The following is a 25,113-nucleotide window of genomic DNA, read 5'->3' on the forward strand; positions in this document are numbered from 1 at the left end:
AATAAATGAAGCCTCCTGAAACATGGAGTCAGATCCTCGTCTCTTCCCTCAGCCTGAGACCCCTGTGAACACCATCACACTGTGTGTTTGCAGCCTGGGTGCTTTACCTGGCTTTGCAGCCTCAGAGAGGTAATTGGGGTGAAATCTCTGTTGTTTTGCTTTGATTTCATTCCAAGTCCCTTCACTTTTTGGAGGTAAGGCTCATCCTGGGCCTGCAGTGGAGCTGTGCTCAGTTCCTCTTTTCCATCAGCTTCCCCGCACAGATGGTGCCAGCGCTGGCTGCAGGATAAGAATGGAGGATGGACGGCCCTGTTATTCCCAGGGGCTGGGTTTCCTTTTGCTGCCTGCCCTTTTCATGGCTGTGCCCTGCACTGCAGAGCTCCCCAGGGAGCTTTCTGCCAAAATTAACTGGGCTAGTTTATTGCTGGAGGGGAAAGAGCAGCCACCTGCGCTCCCAGGATTTTAGGAATTCCTCTTCTGGCATGACACGCGTTTATCACGATCCTGGAGGCTCTTCCCCAGTGTATATTGATTTTCAGGGCTATATTTGGCTCTGTTTTTTCTTCAGGCAGTGGAGGGAATATCAGGTGAATGTTTTGTGCAGCGATGCCTAAAATACAGCAGCAGTCTCCAGATACTTCCCTGGGGAATTGCTGATGGTTCATTAAAGAGACCTTTCCTTGTTGCCCAGGGAAGCTGTGGATTCTCCATCCCTGGAAGTGTCCAAGGCCAGCTTGGAGGGGGCTTGGAGCAGCCTGGGACAGTGGAGGTGTCCCTGCCATGGCAGGGGGTGGAATGGGATGGGCTTTAAGGTCCCTTCCAACCCAAACCATTCCATGGTTCTGTGATTAAATATCTCCTCCTTTGGCTTAACTAATATCTTGTGATCTAAACCACTTAATCATCACTACTTTTCCATCTGTTTCTCATTCAAGGAATTGTGTCATATCAGATGATTCATTCATATTTGATTAGAGATTTCATTATAAGCTGGCCTGAAGTTTTTTTATGATCTAATGAAAGGCTTTGGAATCACTGATTTGGAACTGCATTTGTAATATGCAGAATAAATCTACTGCACGTTTTCATGATACTTTTCCTGGGTACTTTTTAAAGCTCTGACAGTTCTTGCCAGTGAATTGTGTACATTGAATTTTTGAAAAAAGTTTCTGATGAAGTGCAATGATCTTTTCCATTGGAGAGGAGAACTCCCAAGTTACTATAGGACTTCTCCAAGTTGCACTGAATGACCAGTGAAATTTAGGTCAAAACTTGCCTGTTTTGATCCATTTATAATCCTGCTTGTAGACAGTCACACTCTAATGACGTTAATGAAGCTCTTGAAGACCCTGAGTTGTCCTGCTTAAGTGACATAAGGGAAGCTTTTAATTTTCACTGAGAACAGTCACCTATCACCTGTGTGCACATTGTTCCTCAGATTAAGTAAAATGCTATAATTTTTTTTCAATTTTTTTTCAAAAAACAGAGGAAATGGTTGCAATAATGTACTTTTAGAAATATGGACGGGGCAGAGTTGGAGTTGTTTACCAGGGGAGTGCTGGGACTGGGACGACACGGATCTGGCCAGGCAGAAGTGGGAGTTTGTCTGTCCCTCCCTTTCTGAGCCCCTCCTCTGACAGGCAGAGGGGATTTCTGTTTGTTCCCTGCGGGCAGGAGGGGCTGGGAGGAGCCCTGGGCTCAGCAGCAGCTTTGGGAAGGTGTTTGTGATGCACCGAGGGGCAAAGGGAGGGCAGCCAGCTCCTGCCCGTGCCCAGCCATGCTGGCAGCTGCTGCGCCCGTCACTTAGGGGCACCTGCCTTGGGCTGGCATTGGGGTGCATCACAGGGGTTTGGCTGAGCTGAGCAGCAGAGGTCTGCTGGTAAAACTGGGCTAGAGGGTGCCAGGAGCTCCCTTCACACACTGTGCTGCACACTGAGTGGATCCTGCGGCACTCAGCAGTCACAGCAGCACACTGAGTGGATCCTGCAGGATTCAGGAGTCACAGCAGCACACTGAGTGGATCCCTGCAGGATTCAGGGGTCACAGCATCCAGCAGCACACTGAGTGGATCCTGCAGCACTCAGCAGTCACAGCAGCACAGTGAGTGGATCCTGCAGCACTCAGCAGTCACAGCAGCACACTGAGTAGATCCTGCAGCACTCAGCAGCACACCGAGTGGATCCTCAGCAGTCACAGCATCCCAGGAGCGTTTGGCTTGGCAGGGATCCCAAAGCTCATCCCATCCCACCCCTGCCATGGCAGGGACACCTTCCTCTATCCCAGGCCGCTCCAAGCCCCAAAGTCCAACCCTTGGGCGCTTGCAGGGATCCAGGGGCAGACAGAGCTTCTTGGGAATTCCATCCCAGTCCTCTCCACCCTCGCAGGGAAGATTTTCTCCCCAGTATCCCATCCATCCCTGCCCCTCTTTCTGCTTAATGGCTTTGTAGTGGGATCAGGGTGTTGGGAGCAGCTCCCAGCTCTGTCCCTGGAGCTCAGCCAGGCCATGGTGTCCAGGCTGCCCCTCCAGTGGAACTGTGTGTGTGTGAGTGCATTCAGCCTCACAAATCATGTTCTGGGCCTCAAAGGCAGCTCAGATGTTCCAGAGGGAACGGCTCCTTGTCTCCCTGTCCTGCCTTTGGTAGTCTGTGGGGTCTGAAAAGCTGCCAGCTTTTCCTGCTGGGAAACACCAGGCCTGACCTTCAACCAAATGTTGTGCTGGCAAAGTACAACTGGAATATTATTGAAAAAAATACCCCTAGCCACACCCTACCGTGTTTGGAGGTATCAAACTTTTTTACAGATGGAAAAAATAAAATTCCTTTCACGTTCCATGTAAATCCCTGATACAGGGATTTGTATATGCTTCTATATGTACATATATGTGTATATATTTGTATTATGCTTGTATAATCCCTGTCCCAGGGATTTATCATGTCTTGAATTAGTGCTAAACACAACTCAGATCCCTCTCCCCCATCCCTGTAACAAAATCTCTAAAGCCTTACGAGTTCAAAGCCCATTGGCTTAGGAGATAACACTGTGGAAAAGGCAGAAGGAAAGGCTGGTACTAAAAAATAAGTTAATAGATTTAAAATAAAAAAAAATCGCTTTTGGGACCTTGAGGACTTTACCTTGATGACCCCACACTGGCATGGAGTAGTCCTTAAACTTGCAGAGAAGGAAATTCTAGAATTCTCCAGAGTTTCCTTTCCAGGATGGCAGGGAAAGGTTTGACTTCTGTTTGGGTTCTGGACACACGACCTGGCCGTGTCCCGAGGCTGATCAGGGACAGGAGTGACACAGGGAAGGTGCTGGCTGTGTTGACACGAGTATCAGGTGTCCTGGGTGAGCAGCCAGGAAACTTCATCTGGTTCCCTGTGCAGCGTGCCCGTGGGGAGCCGCTCCACCTCTGTCCGTGCTGCAGGGCATTGGGGAGCCACCAGGAACACTCCTCTTCCTCTTGGTTTGGGAACATGCTGCAGTAAAACAGCTGGGAATTAGTTTCTCCATGCAGGAAAAGCCAATTCTTTATTCACCAAGCTGATATTTATAGGAAATTTCAGGAGGCACTGTGCTAGGCCTGACTGGCTAACAATACACTGATACTCAGTTTATTGGTCTGTAAATGGCCAGGGTGTTTGTCTGTCAAATCTCTGTGGTTTTTGTCAATTCACATATTTTGGTCACTGATTCCCATAGGACACATTTCTTGTTTGTTACAGGTGCAAATGGTTCTCTTACCAGTTGTGCTAACTGCTTTCATTCTTAGGATTTTTCACGTTGAAGTCACAAGCTAACTGCTAGCTTAGCTGGAGTAACAGGGCCTAAACCATATTTTATAAGGCCTTTCTTTTATATCTCTGCCTGTATGCAACAGGAACACGTGCATTAATGCACTCTGAAGGGGATTTCAGTCATTCAAGACCCCATTCCCCCCTCCCTTTCCCAAATACTCACAGGTGCCAGCTTTTCACTGTCAGGGTCAATAATGTGGGGTTTGTTCACATGCCAAACCCCCCATATTTGTTGGATAATCTCTGTTTTCTCTTTAGTTCCAGCAGAAATTGTGTTCCTGGGCACAGAGGGGGAGCTTTGGAGTGGTGCTGCTGTTTGCTGGGTTGGAAAAGGCTCCTTGCAGCAGAGAAGTGGAAAATGCAGTCACTTGGCAGCTTGTCTCTGTACATCACCAAGCCCCACCAAGTTCCTGCAGCTTGTAAATACTCATATACTCAAATATTCATGGGCTTTTGCCAAAAGGCTTAACAGTGTATGCTTTTCCACGTTGTCTGTATGCTTCTCCTTTGTGTTTTAGTTTCATTATTTCTTCAGTGTTATTTGGAAATCGTTTGGGCTTCAATGCAGAGATTTGGCTGCGTGTTCTAACAAAGTTCCTGCTGCTGGTCAGGGTGCTGGTGCAGGAGCTACACCACACTTCTCTTCCACAAGAGAAAAATGACTTTTTAAGTGAGGTGCATGAGGTGACAGACAAATGAAAATTACAGGTGGTTTAAAAATCCCCATAATATTAAGACAAATTCTAGTCCTTTCAAAGCAGCTTTAGCTAGGGTTTGAGACAGTCCTGGAGCATGGTGGATATGAGGTTTTTGTGCAGTTTAGAATGCACTTTGCTCTTTATCCCACAAAAGACGTTCTTGCACAGGATGTGAATTTCAGCTTCTGAGGAGCTGTTACAAAATTCAGGGTGCTATTTACGCCTTGGAATTAAATATTATGCTGGTTTCTACCCAAATGCTGCTTTACATCTCAAATCCTGATCTGTGCATCTCTGGCTGGGCATGGCAGGTATTGAGGACAGGTTTCCTTTCCAAGCCAAACCATTCCATGATTCTTTGCAGCGCATCACTCCAGGATCTCCTTTACCTGTCAACAAATCCAGACTCCTTGGGCAGAGCAGTCTGAAGGAGTGCAGCATTTTACAGGAAGCTGAACTTGTTTATTCTTTAAGCCATGCAAACCAGATCTCGGCAGAAATGCTAATTTTGAGAGGCTGATCTCCACGAGCAGCAGATATTTAGTCTTACACGCGCCAGATGGGTTTGCTGCTGGCATCACTTGTGAGATTATGGTCAAAACAAGGACAAATCCGTTATAGAATTCCAAGACCTGACTGAATAATTTTGTGTTTGCCTTCCCAAGGATCAGCACAGTTGTCACAGTGCTTTACTTCGTCGCTGTCAGTGTGGTAAAGCTCCTTCAGGCATCTGAGATGGGCTGGCAGTGGGAGGAGAGGCAGGGAAGGATCTCTCCCACCTCAGCTTTCATTTACCAAAAAGCTTTTTATATTTTTTATTTTTTATTAAGATCATTGTAGAATATTTACAAACTTTTGGGCCTGCAGGAAAGCTGGAGAGGGACTTTTTACAAGGACACTGGGTGACAGGACAAGGGGGAATGGCTTCCCACTGACCACCCCCAAGATTTTGCTGGCCCTTTTCCCATTCTCCAGGAGAATTCTGTATTTCCACTGGGATGATGCAAAACCAAGCTGCTGCTGGTTCCGACGTCTCCCAGTTTGTGTGCAGCACTGAGGATTTCAGAAACAACACTTCCCTTGAGCAGAAATCAAGGCAGATGGTAAAACCGAGTGACCTACAAAACATAACAAGTTTTCTCACCAGAAATGTACAGTACAAACAAATGTACTGTCACCTAAAAATACCGAGATGGCATTTCTGACAGAGTGATGATCGTACGGGGAAGTCAAAGTTTGGGTAAGGTCAGGAATGAATTTTGCATCCTCTGAAAACACGCTGGTGATCAAAGTGACTGAAATGTGCTTCAGCCTCTTGTTTCTTCCTCCTTGGGACTCAGTTTACTTGGGTTTGTCTGGTTCTGTTGGACCTGTAAAACAAGGTATTGTCTGAAACTGCCTCTGCTGATGTGTCCTGTGGCCAGCAGCACTGCTCTGGACAGCCTGTGGTATTTTCCTCTGAAAATTGCCCCAGCTTCCTGTCTGTTGGTGTCTCATGGATCCATCCTCACACAGGACAGAATCATGGAACCACTAAAACTGGAAAACACCTTCTGAGTCCCCCTGCTCCCCCAGCACTGCCACCACTCAATCCTGTCCCCAGGTGCCACATCCACACGGCTTCTGAACACTGCCAGGGCTGGTGGCTCCACCACTGCCCTGGGCAGCCCATTCCAAAGCCTGGCCACCATTTCAGGGAAGAAAGTTCTCCTGATTCCTGCCCTGGCCCAGCCTGAGGCCGTTCCCTCTGCTCCTGTCCCTGTTCCCTGGAGCAGACCCCAACCGCCCCGGCTGTCCCCTCCTGTCAGGAGCTGTGCAGAGCCACAAGGGCCCCCCTGAGCCTCCTTTGCTCCAGGCTGAGCCCCTTCCCAGCTCCCTCAGCCTCTCCTGGGGCTCCATCCCCTTCCCAGCTCTGTTCCCTGCCCTGGACACGCTCCAACCCCTCAGCGTCTAGCTCCTGCAGCTTTGACAGCTCCCTCATTTCTCAGGCATCACTTCTGGACCCCGAGCACCTTGTGCAGGGACAGTGAGGTCCTTAGGAAATCTCCAGGGCTGGGATCCGTGGCCAGGAGCTGGGGCTGTCTCACGGTCCCCGCCAAGGCAGGGCTCTGCAGTTCAAGGCTGCTGCCCTTGGAGAAGCAAACTTGAGGCAAGTCAGCTGTGAAGTGGAAACACGGGCATGGAAACAGGAGGAATCAGGGGAGGATTAGGCTGTGGTGATTGAAGGCAGCTTTATTTAGGGCTGGGAGCACTGATGCAGGATTGAACACGCTTGGAGTTTGGCTCCTTATCTCCCTTGTTGAGAGGGGTGGTCTGACACAGGCATGTGCAGGAATCCATCTCTTTGCAAGACCTTTCCATATGCAAAAAAATGGTAATAGTGGCATTTTGGAAATGCTGTTCCCTGTGTTGGCTCCTTGGGTTGATCAGCTGGGAAGGCAGAGGGGCTTTCAAAGGCATCCTGTCCTGTGGGCTTCTGGAACTTTGGGAGATGCATAGCCTGGGGTTCACATAGAAAATATGGATACAGCAACCTGGGCTGGTGCAAGGTGTCCCCTGCCCATGGGACAAGCCCCATCCAGCCTTGGACACTTCCAGGGATGGGGCAGCTGCTCTGGGCAGTGTTTTCACTCATGGTGTTCTGTTCTATGAATGTTTCAGCTGGTCTGGCTTTCCCTGGAAGAGTGACTTGTTTCTGTAGTCTTTTGGAGGAATGGGCTCCTAAACCTGAGGGATGACCCTGCAGAGTGCAGAGCTTCATTAAAGTGCCCTGAAAGTCAAATACAGTTAATGCAAGGTGTGGTTTGCTCAGTGGAGAAGGGATTAGCTGTGTATCAAGCAGAAGTTTTAGCTACAGAAGGTTCTGGCAGTGATTATCTGTACTCTTTGGAGCTTCTTTACACAGTGTTTTGGCCAGGAATGCTGAAGTGAACCTGGATGTCCCATTTCCATCATTTATTGCTAATACCCAGGGTGTGTAGTACTTCAGGCAGGCAGCAGATAAGCCATTGCCATCTCTCTCTCACTCAATCAGTTTAACCTCCTTAGACTTGCTTTTAAAAGCCTTCCCCTTCAGCCTGCCTCCTGCCTGGATGTCCTTTTCATCTCTTTCTCCAACTTCCCAAGTGCCTTTTGTCCGTGGTGTCCTCCTAAGCCTCGTCAGCTGAATCCCTGAACCCTCTTCAGCTCCTTCCCCGAGTCTTTTATCTTCTCCCAGTGCTCTGAAAAGTGACTCACTGTTATTTTGGGGACGTATAGGAGCTCCGTCCTTATATAGATACTTTATGTCTCTCACCTTCGGGCTTCTCACAGCATCCTGTTTCTTTTTGTGGAAGGATCAGGCTGCAGTCGACTCCTTGGCAGGGAAGTTTGGTGCCTGAACGGAGCTGGAGCAGAGTTGTAGCCTCCCACTGAAAGAGGCAGCCAGTATTGAATTTGCCAGAATCCCTAAACCCTGTATTAGGTCCAAGTTTCGCAGCTGAAGATCCATTTTTAAGCAAGATAATCCAGAATTTCTCAGAATTTCTGAGGGAGGACTCGCTCCCCTCTTGCTGGGGGCTGTAGTAGATGCAGTGTAGGTGTGTTGTGGTTTGGGAAGCTGCTCACCATGCTCAGCAGGAGACCACCCAGCTCAGAGCTTCTCATAAAAGAAGTGAGGTTTGAGTCTAGAAGCTCCTGGGGACAAAATTAAGCTGTTCTCTGTGTTCATTCAAGATGGGGGTGTTTGTTCCTTAGGAAGGCAAGTTTAAAATGAGTTGAAAAACAACATTTAGAGAATCCCAGAATCACAGAATGGTTTGGGTTGGAAGGAACCTCAAAGCTCATCCAGTGCCACTCCACTTCCACTGTCCCAGGCTGCTCCAAGCCCCATCCAACCTGGCTTTGGGCACTGCCAAGGGATCCAGGGGCAGCCACAGCTGCTCTGGGCACCTGTGCCAGGGCCTCACTGCCCCCAGCCAGGAATTTCATCCAGCCCTGCCCTCTGGCACTGGGAGCCATTCCCTGTGTCCTGTCCCTCCATGCCTTGTCCCCAGTCCCTCTCCAGCTCTGGAAGGGGCTCTGCGCTCTCCCTGGAGCCTTCTCCTCTCCAAATGAGCACTCCCAGCTCTCCCAGCCTGGCTCCATCCTTTGGCACCCTCTGGGCTTGTTCCAGCAGCTTCACATCCTTCTTATGCTGGGGGTTCCAGAGCTGGAGGCAGCTCTGCAGGTGGGCTCTCAGCAGAGCAGGGCAGAGATGGAGAATCCCAGTGAGATTCCTTGTGAGAAATATCCAAAACTCTTCACAACCATACCTGGGTTTAACCTGATGTGTTGTTGTGTTAAAACTCATCTTCAGGCTTGGGGGAGGAAAAAGGAAAATGTCTGTTTTTCAAGAGAAATCTTAGCCCAGGTGTGTGCATCCAGGTAGGGCAAGCCCTGCCTGTTCTGCCAGAATAAAAAGTGTTTTAGTGCCATTTCCCTGTGCTGTCCAGGGGTTTGAAGGGGTTGAGGTTACTTGAATTTCTCTACTCTCTTAAAAGGCTATTTTTTTTTTTGGTATTTTAATGTGGATTTTCATTGTATTGAATGGACAACAACTGGCATCCTGGTCCTAATGCAGCTGGTACCTGAGTATATCCAGATATATCAATATATCCATTATTTGGAAGTAAAGCCCTTCCAGAGGGGGCTACAGGAAGCTGTGGGCTTCTTGCCCATTTGGATGGGCTTCTCTTCCACCATGGTCTGGATTTCTACTTCAAACTACAGCCTTTGAGCTATCTGTGAGTTTTCAAAAGCTGTGGAACAGCATTCCTATTGCAATTTGCTGTTTAGCTACTCCTTTTGCTGCTTTATTTTTGTCATGATGGAGGAGATGGCGTTGCACATTTTGGGGCTTGTTGGACAGCTGGGAGTCCCTTGGCTGGTGACACAAATGAACTCACTCTCCTGCTAGTAAGAACCATTTATTTGCTGTTTGAAATACAATGGGACAGGAAATCCCTCAGAATTTTGTCTCACTTTCCCTTTTGGGAAAGAGTAATGGCCTTAGACTGAGGGAGGGCAGGGATGGGTGGGATACTGGGAATTAGGAATTGTTCCCTGGCAGGGTGGGCAGGCCCTGGCACTGCCCAGAGCAGCTGGGGCTGCCCCTGGATCCCTGGCAGTGCCCAAGGCCAGGCTGGATGGTGCTTGGAGCAGCCTGGGATGATGGGAGGTGTCCCTGCCCATGGCAAGATGGAATGGGATGGGCTTAGAGCCCAAACCATGCCATGCCACCAGCTCATCAGCTGGCTTTATTCCTGCCATTGGAGAGCTCACCCCCTGGGAGGCTTCAGGGAAAACTCCAGAGGACCAGTGGGAATGTCCAGGTGTTTGTCTAACCCCACCTTCACTGGGAATTCCTCAACTCCCCCATCCTGACCCAACGAGTTCGATTTTTTATTTTTTTTTCTCATGGGAAGTTTTTAATGTGTCATCTCAGAATGAGACTTTCTGGCTCCCACTCCATCTCTTCCATGTCTAATTCTCTCCTCCAAAGTGTCATTTTCCCTTGAAGGAAGCTCAGAGTGAGATTAGAGAGAAGCATGTGAGAAATCCATGTGGGTTTGTCTCTACAGAAGTGCAGCTGGGCTTCCTTCAGCTCTGCATTTTGTCCTGGGGATCTGCTGAGGGGAGAAGTTTCCTGTTCTGAAAGCAAGACAGATGGATCAAAGAGGTTCAGTTGCTGGGTAATGCCTGAAGCAAAGAGGCAGGTGAAATTACGTTCCCAGGAATCACAGAACCCTGGAATGATTTGGGGTGGAAGGAACTTTAAACATCATCCAGTCCCACCCCTGCCATGGGCAGGGACACCTTCCACTGTCCCAGGTGGCTCCAAGCCCTGTCCAGCCTGGCCTTGGACACTTCCAAGGATCCAGGGACAGCCACAGCTTCCTGAGCCTTTTAAGAAGAGCTAAACATTTATTTTTGTTGTTTCCTGTTTCATTATTTGTTATTTATTTAGATGGGGATCTTTTTCAGTGGGAACTCAAGTGGATTTTGCTTATCCACTCCATGCAAGGAAACTGCCAGGAAAGGTTTCCCACAATTGTGTGAAGTTTGAAATGAGAAATAGTCCAAGCCAACTCCTTTCATTCCATTATCTTTAATTTCTCAAAAAGCTCTGGCTCCATCCAAGACACTCATTTGTTAGAGATGTCACTGATGAAACCAGCAAGGAGATAAAGTGGGATAATGGTTGAAGAGGAGGTGGAGAAAACTGGAGTGTCTCCCTTTGGAGCTGCTCTGTCCTGCACAGGCTCATCTGTTGGAGACATCTCTGTTGGAGACGCCTGTGCCATCACAGGTTTGCTGCTGGCCTTGAACTCTCCATGTTCTCATTAAGGAAATACCCCTGGATATCTATCCATGGGAGTTTATAATTTTCCAAACTCTGATCCATTCTAGCCCAAGCCATTCTGGGATTCCTTGCAAACACTGGAAAATGTTACTGGAAAATGTTGTTTTCTGTCTTTTGTGGATGTAGCTTGGTGGGTTTTCTTTCTCTTCAAGGGAGGAGACATTTTTTAATGCTTTAAATCTAAGATGGAGACAGTAGGATAAGTGGTCTGCTCTTCAAGTTTTGGCTTCCTTATTGTCATGAATAAAATTTCTGTGTAGGTTCCCAATAAATGCTAATGAGGTCTGTTTGGGGCAGGAATTAGGCTCAGGAGAGCTGGATATGCAGAAATCCAGAATCTCTGCACCCTGTTTCTGTCTCCAGGTCTCGATAGTAATCAGGGAGAAGTTTCCTTGCGATGAATGAGTGAGTGACATTTAAAGCTCCATCTGTTGCCTGCGGAGTGCTGCCTCACGACGTGTTTCCATGGCTGATGGGATGATTAATTTCAGTTCCCATTCACAGAGCAGGAAATATTCCCTGAGCAGGGAGTGACTCCAGCCCTCGCCGAGCTGCAGCGTGCGTGGAGCTCGTAGGAAACCTCGGCTGCTGTTTACTCCCGGCTTGTGCTCCCAGACAGGATCCAGGCTGCCTTTGCAGCACCCACCTGGGCTGTCCCAAAATTCCCAGGGTGCTGACCTGCCTTTGGCTCCAGCTGGGCTGTGGTGCTCAAGCTTGTTGGCTAATTCCAGCCCAGAATACCCTCCCTGGGATTCTGGTCCTTGGGAATGGGATAACAGAGGTAAGAATTGAGTGAAACAGAAGGAACTGTTTCCTCCCTCTGTCCCACCCAGCAGGGGTTTGGAACCAGATGATTTTTAAGGCTCCTTCCAACCCAGGCCATGCCATAAATCTGTGATAGTTCTTTAATTTGGTGTGGATCCACAGAGGGGCAGGACTGTGCCCTCATCCTGCCCCCACGTGGGATGCTCAGTGGGATGTTGGTGTCCTGGAGCTGCCCTGCTGTGACCTGCTCTTGGACAAGTTTGGGGTTCCTCCAGTCCATCTTGGCACAATCTTGTCTAGAGAATAAAAATTCAGAATTGAGTGAAGCTGGTAGTGTGTTGTTCCCCCCTCTCCTATTAATTTCTCCTAGGTGGGACATGTGCTGGAGATGGAAGCAGCTCTGAGGGTGCTGTGCCACGGCTTCGTTCCGCTTCCCCACAAAATCCTCTGCTTTTATCCAGCACTGCAGTCAGATACTGCAGCAGCTCAGTGCTATTTATAGCTCTGATCTCACCGTCTCGCTGTGTTTCGGGGGGTTTTAGCAATTTGGGGAGGGGGAGCCCTGCTGGAAAAGGATCCCTGGGTCAGAGGGGATCCTGGAGCTCCAGCCACTGCCGGGAGGGGGGATGGATTTAATTCACAATAATCCAGTGATGCTCGACTGGCACACATCTTCCTGCCAGAATAAACCACCTCAAGTGCTCCCTTGGCTGTGCTCAGAGTCAGCAGTAGCTGTTCACCTTCCTTTCCAGGCTGGTTCTGGAGGAAAACTGAGCTGATGGGTTATAGGAATGGCGTTTGAGGATTCGGAGCAGGCATCACGCTCCCCATATGCCCGAGGCACTCCTGCCGGCAGCAACTTGGTGTTTAAATGTCTTTCAAAACACAGGGAATTATTTAAAAATCCAAAACTGTTGCTGGACACTGAGGACAGCCCTGATGAATAAAGTCAGGGAATAAACACAGGATTTTTTCGCTTTTCCCTGGGGATGAAAGAGCTGGAAGTGGTGCTGAGAGGGGGAGATCCATGCACACACTTCCTCAGCATCCCACTGGGTGGTTCAGCAGGATGGGGATGATCTGATGGCAGCAGCCAAGAGTTTGGGATCCTGAGCACATCCTCTGGCTTTGTGCTTGCTTTTTGTGGGTGCCCAAAGGCTGATGTGCTGCTCTTGGCAGAGCCTGGCCCCAGGGCACGGCTGGCACTGCAGTAATTAAAAACCAAACTCATTAGCTGGGAATAAAGCCCCGGCCCGGAAAGGATGGGAGAGAGGGAGAAGCTGAGTCCATGGGCTCTGGAAAGCCCTGGCTGGGGAGTGTCAACCACCAGGATCATCTCATTCCTGGAGGGCAGTGATTTGGGAGGGCACCAGGCATTGGAGAGTCACTAGAAGAGGTTGGAATGCTCTTTTCTTGGGATTTTGGGAATCTCACAGGCTTGCTCTGCCGTGGGCAGGTGGGATGTGTCCTGGAGTGGGAGCTGATTTCTTCCTCCAGCCTTGACTCTCATTCCCCAGGGTTTTGCAGCAGGTTTGGGGAGGTTGATGGGATTTCTTTCCCTTCTCCAAAGGGAGTTGTTGCAGAAAGAGGAACTGGGAAGGAGCTGTTTGTGTTCAGCAGGACTCGCTCTGTGCCGCAGGGAGGGAGAGCTCGGGGAAAGCATTTCCTGCGCTTCCCCTTTGAAGGTGATGTTGGATTTCAGATGTGAGAGGCAGTTTTCTGTGCTGCTTAAATTTAATTTAAAAAAAGTATAAGATCAAGGAAAAAAAAAAAGGAAAGAGTAATTTTGGCAGCAGCATTTGATATAAAAAACCTTCAGTTTTGTGTCTAGTGGAAAGTGTCCCTGCCCATGGCAGGGGGCTGGGATGTGGTGGTCTTTAAGGTCCCTTCCAAAAAAACCCCTCTGTGGTTCTGGGATTCTGTGAATATTTTTTAAATTAACCTTAAGTAAAGGTTATGCTGAAACAAGGTTTTAATTTAAATATTCGTTTGGTGCATCTCATACTGAATTTTTGATTTAACATTTTAATGTGCTTTCAGGACTCAAACCTGTATTTCCATTTAAAAACCAGCATGAAAATGCTGTATCAGAGAAAGAAAATTCAATTATTACTGTTGGTTTTATTGAAAAGTGTATTCACAGATTTAGTGTCACCTTCCCCTAATCCCTTCCTAAACACTTGGGACTTATGGAGAAGTTATTTTCCATTTTGCAGTGTGGGAGAATCTACACATACAAAGTCCCCTGATAATGTCTTACGTGAAATGTAATGTCATTATGTGAAATGTTTTTAATTTTTCCAGTGGAGCCAGGCTGGCAGAGCTGGGGGTGCTCACCTGGAGAGGAGAAGGCTCCAGGGAGAGCTCAGAGCACCCAAAGGGGCTCCAGGAGAGCTGGAGAGGGACTGGGGACAAGGCATGGAGGGACAGGGCACAGGGAATGGCTCCCACTGCCAGAGGGCAGGGCTGGATGGGAGATTGGGAATGAGGAATTGTTCCCTGGCAGGGTGGGCAGGCCCTGGCACTGCCCAGAGCAGCTGTGGCTGCCCCTGGATCCCTGGAAGTGCCCAAGGCCAGGCTGGACACTGGGGCTTGGAGCACCTTGGGCTAGTGGAAGGTGTCCCTGCCCATGGCAGGGGGTGGAATGGGATGACTTTAAGGCTCCTGCCAAGCCAGTCCATCCTGTGATTCCATGATTAAATACTTTTTGTAGAAAGTTCACTTTGCTTTCAGGTCAGAGATTGTCACTTCATTTCCCTGTGTTTGGGTCATTCCCCTCAGTGTGTTACGGACCAGCTGAGAGATGTCAAATTTCCAATCTCCAGCAGCAGCTGAGGGGGACTGAAGTGCTTTAGGTCTTAATTAACGTGCAGCATGCAAGCAGGCTTTGATGTACAGCCATGTTTTATTTATTTGGGAAGGGAAACACCAGCAGAATGGCTCTAACTTAGTATAAAAATCATTGTAACATGGCCATGGAATTAAAATCAGGCTAACTTGACCACAGGAGAAAAATAATTCCCTATATGCCAAGGGTGAGGGGGAAAAAAAGAAATTTAAAGATTGATGGTTTTCTGCTCCTACAGGGAAGAAATAAAAGCAGGGAGAGACCGTGAGATAGTTTGTTATTCATAATCAGGATCTTGTCTCCTAATTCATGGCTTTGGCATTTCTCATGGCAGCCCTGAATGTCGTCTTTGTGCCTTGGCTCGCGTCACGGCTCCGATTGTGCTCGTGCCTTCTGCAGGCAGGGCCTAGAAAAGCAATTTTCGAGTGTCCCATCAAACCCTCCTGCAGCACAGGCAGGTTTTTGTTGTGGGGCTGTGTTCATTGAGCAGGGAGGGCTGGCTGGGGCTCGCCAGGGCTCTGGGGTCAGCGGCTCGCGGCGGGGCAAAGAGGGGAATTTTGGAGCCTGAAATAGCCGAGAGTCAGGGATGACGCAGCCTCTGCCGCAGCCCTGAATGGGAATTGTGGTCCTCATCCTTGCAGCTGTGGGGGCAGGACTCCCATTGCATGGGAAATGGGAGACTGGGCAAGTTTTCTTAGGATTGTTTTCCAGCAGGGAATGGCGATTTAAGGCTCCTTTTTGGGGAGTAAAGTGGGAGGAATGGATCTCAAGGCACAGTCACAAGGGGTAGGGTGTTCCTTCTGCCTGAAACTGGGTTGAGTTTTGCATGCTTGGGAGGCTTGGGGGTGTTCAGCCTGGAGAAGAGAAGGCTCCAGGGAGAGCTCAGAGCTCCTTCCAGGGCCTGAAGGGGCTTCAGGAGAGCTGGAGAGGGACTGGGGGCAGGGACAGGACAAGGGGAATGCATGGGATCCCAGAATGGTTGGGCTTGGAGGGACCTTAAGCTCATCCACTCCCCCATGGGCAGGGACACCTTCCACTATCCCAGGTGGCTGCAAGCCCTGTCCAGCCTGGCCTTGGACACTTCTAGGGATCCAGGGGCAGCCCCAGCTGCTCTGGGCAGTGCCAGGGCCTCCCCACCCTCCCAGGGAACAATTCCCAATTCACAATATCCCATCTATCTACGCTCTCTATCAGTTAAAAACCATTCCCCCCTGTGTCCTGTCCCTCCATGCCTTGTCCCCAGTCCCTCTCCAGCTCTCCTGGAGCCCCTTCAGGCCCTGGAAGGAGCTCTGAGGTCTCCCTAGAGACCTCAAACACAGTGTTAAGGTGAGTTTGAGTGCTTATCTCTGGGTCAGAGTGTGCTGCTCTCCCCACAATCCGTGGTTGTGGCTTGGGCATCAATCCATGGCAAGGAATCTCGCTGTGGTCCTGCTGGGGAGAGGGAGGGGAGCAGAGAAAAGGCCACAGGAAGGAAAACAATAGGGAAGTGGAGGGGAGAGCTTGTGGGTTGAAAAATAGCAACACTTCCAGTAATGTGACCTTTTGCCGAAAATGTTTCCATCAAAAAAAGAAAGTCTCCTCCTCCTCCTCTTTCTCCTTCTCCCTGGCTGAGCTGGGTACAGGGAGGGGTGAACATGCTCCTGGACTTCTCCTCCATGAGAATATTTGGGAAGAAAAACCCTATGAAAACTCTCTCCCTGGGATGGATAAAATTAATGTCCTGACAGGGGATATGGAGAAAAAAAAAAACAACCCTACCTTTATTTTCCAGTTTTGCTGAAGCTCAGTGTTTCTGAGGGATTAGCCTTTGTTATCCTGTAAATGATGTTCATTCAAAGCTCTCAGCAGAGTTATTGAGGGATTGCCCTGGAGATAGAGAGAGAGAGAGAGAGAGAGTGAGCAAATGTTGCTAATACAGAATATCCATGAAAGGCAGAACTGTCACTCAGGTGGAATTCAGAAGATTTTTAGTCATTCATGGTGTGGCGGCAATTTATTTTTTTTTAGGAGAAACAAGCTGTGTTCAGTTATTGCAAAGGGAGAGTTGTGGCTTGTCACTGCCAGAGGGCAGGGATGGATGGGATATTGGGAAGGAACTGTTTCCTGGGAGGGTGGGCAGGCCCAGTGTCCAAGGCCAGGCTGGGCAGGGCTTGGAGCCACCTAGGACACTGGAAGGTGTCCCTGCCCATGGCAGGGGTGGCACTGGATGGGCTTTGAGGTCCCTCCCAAGCCAAACCAGTTTGGGATTTATTATACAACACATTGTGGTTTTTGCATGAGTTTCTTAAAGGGAGAGCCTCATGTTCCTGAGCACGGCAGTCCGTCAGTTCATCCATGACAAGTCAGGATTAATCCTTTCTGTGAAGTCTCAGATTACTCTTTATGCTCCTCATTTCAGTGGTGCTGGATGAGTGGAACAGAGCTGTGTGTGTGTTTGGGAGGCACAGATGGGTCACACACGATGCTCTTTGCTTGTTGCAAACACAGGGGTTTGTAGGAGGTGCTGCCTGGTGGAAAACTTGTTGATCCCTGAATTCCTGTAGTCCCTGGTTACCCCTAAGGGAATGGTGTGAATTTCACGGCGCTGCTCTTGATCCAGGCCCCGGCTGCTCCATCCTTTGCTGGATGAGGAGCACGCTGACCGCGCTCTCGTGCTCTCCCCGCAGTTGACGTGAGCACAGCCCTGCCCTTGCAAGTGGCGCCCACCTCGGTGCCCATGGACCTGCGGCTGGACCACCAGTTCTCCATGCCAGTGACGGAGCCCACGCTGCGGGAGCAGCAGCTGCAGCAGGAGCTGCTGGCCCTCAAGCAGAAGCAGCAGATCCAGAGGCAGATCCTGATCGCGGAGTTCCAGCGGCAGCACGAGCAGCTTTCTCGGCAGCATGAGGCACAGCTGCACGAGCACATCAAGGTAAGGGGGTTGGGGATGAGGGGGTTGGGGAATTGTTGAGGTTGGTAAAACATTCCAGGATCATCCATTCCAACCACCAACCCAGCAGCACCACCATGGTCCGCAAGTGCTCCATCCCGCACAGCTTCTGAGCAACGCCAGGTGTGGTGAGTCTACCACTGCCCTGGGGAACCTGTTCCAACACCTGGCAACTGATCAGGGAAGATATTGTCCCTGATCTCCAGTCTGAACTTTCCCTGGCACGGCTCGAGGCTGTTTTGTCTTGTCCTTGCTCTCCACCCTCCTCTCAGGGTGCCAGAAGGTCCCCCCTGAGCCTCCTTTTCTCCAGGCTGAGCCCCTTTCCCTGCTCCCTCAGCCTCTCCTGGGGCTGCAGCCCTGTCTTGGTTTGGAAAGACAGGTGCCTGCTAAGGAAGGCAGAGCCTCCCTGAAATGGAAAATGTCAACCCCCTCCCTCTGAATTGCTATGAATTTGAAATTAAGGGGCTCTCAGGCAAAAATACGGGAGCAGGAATAACAGTTCTTTAATAGGGAAGAAAATAAAAAGATAAAATAAATGCAGTGAACTAAAACAACACTGACAGAGTCAGAACACAACATGACACCCTGTGGGTCAGGGTGTTGGCAGCAGTCCCATTGGAATTGTGGCTGCAGTCCTCCTGGAGTGTCAGGGGTGGTTCTGCTGGAGCAGGGATCCTGTAGAAAAGGGTGCAGTCTTCCTCTGAAGATCCAGTGGAAGAGGAGGCAGCTGCTGTTCCTCTGGGAAATCCAGTGCAGAAGCCATGCTGGTGTTCCAGAATCTCCAGATTATATCCAGTTAGGAATGCTTGTCTCCTCCCTCTGGGCTCACATCTCCCAATGGGATGCAGTAGTTCTTATCAGCCATGCAGGGACATTCAATGGCCTGTTATCAGCAGATGTCCCCCCACTTGTGGAAGAGATAAGGAAAACTGCCCACTTAACAGAAGACAACTGCCATACAGATGGCAAATGAAATACAATTTACCTGGCAATCCGGGACAAGCCCCATCCCAGCTCAGTTCCCTTCCCTGGATACAGAAAATGCCTCAGTGGCTTTGACCCTAGCAGGAGGTTACCTGCTCCTGTGCTGACACATTTTGGGAGTGGTGGCACAGGAGCTTCTCGTTGGACGTTTGCCATCAGCACAAGCTGCAGGCCGAGCGCGTGGCCCGTGGTAGGACTGCAGGAGCAGGGGGTGCAGTGGCAGTGCCTGCAGGTGCGTCTGGACACGCTCACATTTTGGGGGTGCTGTGCCCTGCGTGGGACAGGGAGGAAGCACCAGGCAGGGTCAGTGGGCAGTCCAGTCTGGAAGATGGCTGTTGCAAGTGAAAACATGAGACATTATATAAATATTTCCCAGTGCTGGACTATTGCTATGGCAACGTAAGCTTTCCGAATTGGTAATAGGCTCCTTTTTTCAAAGGGGGATTAGTGCTGCACATGGTAAATAGCCTTAATGTAATATTAAAAAGCAACCTCGATTCAACCTTATATAACTTTCATTTCAATACAAAATGCATGTCAGAGTGGGGAAGATGGGATTAAAAGTTAATGGGGTGTTATTTACAGACTTCTTAGTACAGAGAGGAGCTGGGCTTTGTGAGAAGTGTCCCTGTTTGAAGCTGGATTAATAGCAAACACCCCTGTGCCCTGGTGAGTCCTCTGTGCTGTGGCCAGGGCAGAGGTGAGGAGGTGCCTGGATGTGAATATATTTGTACATGGATGTACAGTGTGTGCCTCTCTGGGTGTGTGTATGGAACATTTACATATCCACATGTTTCTGTGGCTGCACGTTTGCCCATGGCTGGCACAAGCACTTGGGGTGGGGGAAGGATGGGGAATTCCTGTGACAAATATTTCCATTATTCTCTTGTAATTGTCCATGCCTGTAGTTATTTGTCTATGAAAATTTAGACATGCTCGTTCCCATTTAATGGCCAAGCTCAAAGCAGTGGTGATAGGAACATATTTGCTCTCATTTATGTCAAAGCTTTGACTGACTCTGCTCAAAATCTCTGTAAGGAGGAAGCTGAGCTGGAATTTTGAGATGCCACAGTGTATCCAGCCCATTAGGTAATGAAGTTCTTCATCTTGTGTGTAAGCCTTGGCTAAATCAGAGCCTTAAAATAGGGATGGTATAATCCTGTGCCCAAGGGTGGCCTGCAGGGTGATCTCTGAGAGTGGTGAGTGTGTCAGTGGGACCAGAGTTGCTTTAAAAATCAAAAAACCCCTCATTGAAATAAGCCCTGTGATGCCTCACAAAGAAAATAACCCTCACACACACACTACCCCAGTGTGTGGCTGTGGTGCATTTTCTCTGGGAAAACATCCTGCTTGTCTCTGTGTGCCAGAGCCAGCCCACATTTAGGTGACTCTTAGAACTGGCAACTGTGTTAAGTCCAGTGCCTGTGAGTGCAGGGAAGTGATTATTTTGCCCAGAAAATTAAAATATATAACTTTAAATTTGGACTTGGAGCTGCCCAGCTCATGAAGAAAGCAGGGCAGGGATGTTAAAGCAAATAAAACACATTTATCTTCTGCAAGTGAAGCACTGGAAATGTGCAGTTTGATATAGAAACAGTCCTGAGTGAAGATGCAGAGGTCTTTTTGGAGAAATTTATTTGTTTTGTTTTTGTTTTTGTTTTTTTTAAGCCCATGTGCACACAGGCATGAACACCCCATGGCAGGGGTTGGGAATGGGATGAGCTTTGAGGTCCCTCCCAGCCCAAACCATTCTGTGATTCTGTGATAATGTTAAACCCAGGATTGCTTTGGTAGCTGCTTCAGTGAAGGGGAAAGAATTTCTGCATTTTACTCTGTTCTGTGTATGTTGTGCTATCTAGAATTGATTACTTTGGCTTTTTCCTCTATAGCCTGGCATCCACCATTCTAATCAATCAGTGCAAAGCATTTATTTCATAAAATCCCTGAAAGCTTTGGGTTGGCAGGGACCCTAAGGATCATTTAATTCCAACCCCCTGCCATGGGCAGGGACACCTTCCATTAGCTGCTTCAAGCCCCAGTGTCCAGCCTGGCCTTGGGCACTGCCAGGGATCCAGGGGCAGCCACAGCTGCTCTGGGCAGTGCCAGGGCCTGCCCACCCTGCCAGGGAACAATTCCTCATTCCCAATATCCCATCCATCCCTGCCCTCTGGCAGTGGGAGCCATTCCCTGTGTCCTGTCCCTCCATGCCTTGTCCCCAGTCCCTCTCCAGCTCTCCTGGAGCCCCTTCAGGTGCTCTGAGCTCTCCCTGGAGCCTTCTCCTCTCCAGGTGAGCACCCCCAGCTCTCCCAGCTGATGAAGCTTTCAAACAGCTCCTTTGTTTCTAGTGTTGACTCCTTTGCTAGTACAGGAGAAGTCGTTCTTTGGGGTTGTTTTATTTCTCTTACTGCCGTGGTGTTGGTGCGAACAGAGGAGCTGGTCTGACTTGACAGGAACTGAGTAGGGCTGAGCACCCTTCCGTGCCATCTCCCAAGCAAAGCAGGAGTGTGAGGAACACTTCAGTGAGTGAAGTTTGGCCTGGAAAATGCTGGCATGATTGTCTGTTTTTCTATCCCAGTAGATAACTTTTTCCTATGGAGAGCTGAAGTTTTGGCTTTTTCCAGAGCTTGGAATTGCTTCCATCAGCTCAGTTTTAATCATCTGACCCAGTGCAGGAGGAGAAGGCGATGACTGCCTGAACATGTGATCCTTTCCCCAGCGTGTCCCAGTCCTTGCTTTTATAGACAGTGTGTTTTGGCCTTCACATAAAAGTGCCAGATTCCCCAAGATGGTGCAAGGTGGAGAGAGCCAGGAAATGAGTGAAATGATATTTGTGGAAGGGCTCTATAATGGACACAGAGCTTGGCACAGGGGAGGAGTGGGAGAGAACACAGGCATGGAGAGAGAGATAGGAGAAGGGGGAATGGCTTTGAACTGAAAGAGAGTAAGTTTAGATTGGCTATTAGGAAGAAATTAGTGATGAGGCACGGGGCTTGGAGCAAACTGCTCTAGTGGGAGATGTCCCTGCTCACAGCAAGGGGGTGGAATGGGCTGAGCTTTGAGGTCCCTCCCAACCCAAAGTGTTCTGGGCGATTCTGTGAAAACCCTGACATGTCTGAGAAAAACAAGCCAAGCCTTCTGAAAGCTTCACTGCACAGAGCAGGGCAGGCTGTTCCTTTCAGCTCTGCAGATTGCCCAGGCCTGGCTCCAGAGAGCACCGGGGGAGAGGCCGGAGGCTGGAGGCACCGGCGGCTGCTCCTCTCTCCAGTATCCACTCACCTTCAGCCAGGTGGGTTTTCCACTCCTCTGTGCATTCACCAGATGTGGGACAATATTTATGGCCTTCAAATCTGCCTTCCTGAGCAAAACCAAGGATGGAGTCAGGGGCCTGGCTCTGGGGTGAGACGGTGGAAAGCCTCTCCGCAGGTCCCGCTGCAAGCTTTGCCTGACCTTTGGTCGCGGAGGAACAGGCAGGGAATTTTTTCCTTTGTGAGTCACTCATTCCCAGCCAAGATCAGCTGGAAGTTACCAAAAGCTTTTCCGTTTGCCCTTCTGGTCAAGGGCTGGATGGAGGAGGCGCAGGATGGGCGCTTTGGCAGGGCCAGAGGCGCCTCGGGTGCCGTGAGCTCACAGGGAGGGAAGGACGTCGTGGGGAATGTGCTTCGTGTGCTGTGTCCCAGCTTGGAGCAGGGCTCGTCCCAGCTCCGGCTGTTTTACAGCCACAGCCACAGGAAACTTCTCGGGGATGCTGACGCACGTCGGTGGTGGGGTAAGAGCACAGGGAGCCAGCTGAGTCTCTGTGAGGGTGTTCACAGGGGTTCTTGGATGAGGGAAGAGACAAGGATCTGACTCCGTGTTTCAGAAGGCTTGATTTATTAATTTATGATATATATTACATTAAAACTATACTAAAAGAATAGAAGAGAAGGTTTCATCAGAAGGCTAGCTAAGAATAGAAAAGAAGGAATGATAACAAAAGCGTCTGTCCCGGACAGAGCGTCCAAGCCAGCTGACTGTGATTGGCTATAAATTAGAAAAAACCAACATGAGACCAATCACAGACCCACCTGTTGCATTCCACAGCAGCAGATAATCATTATTTACATTTTGTTCCTGAGGCCTCTCAGCTTCTCAGGAGGAAAAATCCTAAGGAAAGGATTTTTCATAAAATTATCTACGACAAGCCTCCCAGCTCCTCGTGGGCCTGAAATCCTCACCTGAGGCTGTGCAATCCCATTCCCAGTTTTCCCACCCTCTGCGTGCATCCCTAGCACAGGGAATGCTGGGCTGTGCATCCAGCACAGACAGGATGGGCAGGGAAGCAGCAGCAGCAGGGAAAGGAGCTTTGTGAGGATGTTTGCTGTGCAGTGATCCTGAAATTGTTCTTTTTCCCTTGACAGAATGAATTCCTACGTTAAGTGAGGGATAGTGACATGTCCGAGGGATCAGCCTCTTGTTCAGAGACACGGGGTGAAACTCCTGGGCCATTCCTTTGGTTTCAGGGAGTGAAAATCTTGCAGGAAATCTTCCAGACAGATTTTGCTGTGTTGTAAAGAAATGTAATTCTTTCCCAAAGATGTCTAGACTTGATAGTTGTCATGCTGATGCTGAGGGGAGAAACTGCTCCTTGCTTTCATGTGGAGCCACTGCCCATGGAATGGCAGGTTTGCCTGCAGGATACCCCTGGAGCTGCTCAAGGCCAGGCTGGATGGGGCTGTGGTGGAAGGTGTCCCTGCCCATGGCAGGGAGTGGAACTGGATAATCTTTAGGGTACCACCCAACCCAACCCAACCCAACCCAACCCATTCCAATCACATTGTCCTTTAGTGGGGCTGCTCTCAGCATAGCTCTGCCAGTCCCAGTGCTTCTCTTTGGTGGCCTCTCCATGCTGATTCCATGTTGATTCCTGCTCAGCAGGGAAAGCTGGGCATGTTTCAGTTCTGCTGCTAGGGTTGGTGTCATCTGCTGATCCCCTGGGGCACCTTCCCCGTGTCCCCAGGGACGCTGCTGGCAGCACCATGGCTCCTGCACATCACCTGCCTCCCTTGGGCTCTGCAAGGGCCAATTTCCATCCCAGCCCTGATATCCCAGCTCCCATTCCTGGGCCTGTCTGCTCTGTGCTGTCTTCCTGCAGCAGTTGCTGTGGAGGGGCTCCCCCTGCTCGTTTTTGTGCCGCTGTTCCGCAGCACGCCCGTCCCTCCCAGCCCGCGTCCCTTTCAAGAGGAACTTGAAAAGCCCAGCGATACCAGGTGTCTGCCTCTGTCTGGATTCTGGGATGACAGGATTATTCATCTTAGGAAGCTGCAGCTGGGTACAGTCGGTGGTAAAAGACCAGACTGAACATTTTGTGCCTCGTTACTACTCGAACGCCTTGGAGCTCGCGCTATTTCCAGACGGCTTCCTGTTCTTTCTTAGTGACCTTGCCTTGCTTTTCTGGCACACCGAGCCCGCTCCAAAACTTACACCTTAGATCCTGCAAAACTTAACTTCTGATGGAAGCAACCCTGGGGAAAACTTTTGGAAGATCAGAGCGTTTGCTCCCTTTGAAGGGGGTGGGTGGTGACTTTTCCTCAGCCTCAAAGTCAGGATCTTTTGCGAGAGCGGTGAGGACAAACCTGCGCACGGAGGGGTTGGTTCTGTTAACAAATCCATGGAGCAGCTTCTACCCCATCTCTTGGTTGAAGGAGTCCTGCATCAGGTTGGGGTAACTCAGGCATCTTCCTGCCATCCAAGCACTGCTGGTGGTGTCAGGAGTGAAGCTGGAATGATCATCCAGGGAAATTTGTCTGCTCTGGGCCTTACAGAGCTACTGGAAATTGGTAGAAGAAACGTTTCCTTTTGGTTTCTTCTGAGATGGGCCCTGGTTGGTTGGCTGGAAGGAGCACAATGGGAGCTCTGGATTTTTCTGGAGTAAAATACGTGTGGGGCACTGTGACTATTTTTTTTGTCAGTTTAGAGTTTCAGAGTAAATGGCAGCAGAAGAGATATTTTGGCAGTTCCCACACCCGAATGTTCAATTCCAATTTTATCTTAATTTTGAACTTATGAAATAATTGGAAGTAATCAAAGAGAACACAGAGAATCAGGGCAGGAATAAAAAAAAAGCCACTGGATGCTGTTGTTATGCCAGGAATATTGGCCTGTTAATGTACACCACTGCTGATCCATTCATGTCCAGAAACGTGGAATTCCTGTAATACCCAAAACACCCCAAAACAGTTCACAGAGGATGTGACTGCTCCTTCAAGGACCAAGGTCTCATCTCTTACTTAGCATCAAACATGTAGGGCTCCTCCTTTACAGGATTTTATGTGGTTCTTTGGTTTACAGGGATTGGTTTAAGTCAAATTTTCTCATTTACTTGTTGCCATCCATGCTGGAATGGGCACTCCCTGCTCCTGATTCCCTCCCCTTCAACAATAACCACGTAAAGCCCACCAGAGGCAAACTCAAAGGAGTTTTCCTCACCTTTAAAGGGGAAAATTGGAGGAGGAGCTGAATGTGCTGGATACTACAAATGGAGCTTGCTGCTTTCTGGGAAGGCTGTTGGATATTCTGCTTCTGGAGGAAGGGAAAAGTTAGGCTGGAGTGGGAGTCAGGGAGCAAAAGGCTCACACAAAAGTGCTGAACCTTTCCCAGTGCTGAACTTTTGTAGGTATTCAGGGCTCAGAGGGCTTCCAGTCTTTTGGGAGAGGTAATGGCATGGGAGGGAGACG

General features: G+C 49.5%; 1 protein-coding gene across 5 annotated transcripts in view; it reads left to right on the top strand.

Moving 5' to 3' along the window:
* HDAC4 (histone deacetylase 4) overlaps positions 1-25,113 on the top strand; it is a 179,413-nt gene that overhangs the window by 75,769 nt on the left and 78,531 nt on the right. For all 5 annotated transcript variants that reach the window (XM_030951789.1, XM_030951792.1, XM_030951791.1 and 2 more), the window contains exon 4: positions 17,154-17,398. In XM_030951789.1, the coding sequence (XP_030807649.1) occupies positions 17,154-17,398 (245 nt within the window). The remainder of the gene's footprint in view (positions 1-17,153; positions 17,399-25,113) is intronic.

Source organism: Camarhynchus parvulus, chromosome 7 (assembly GCF_901933205.1).
Source record: "Camarhynchus parvulus chromosome 7, STF_HiC, whole genome shotgun sequence".
Lineage (NCBI taxonomy): Eukaryota > Metazoa > Chordata > Aves > Passeriformes > Thraupidae > Camarhynchus > Camarhynchus parvulus.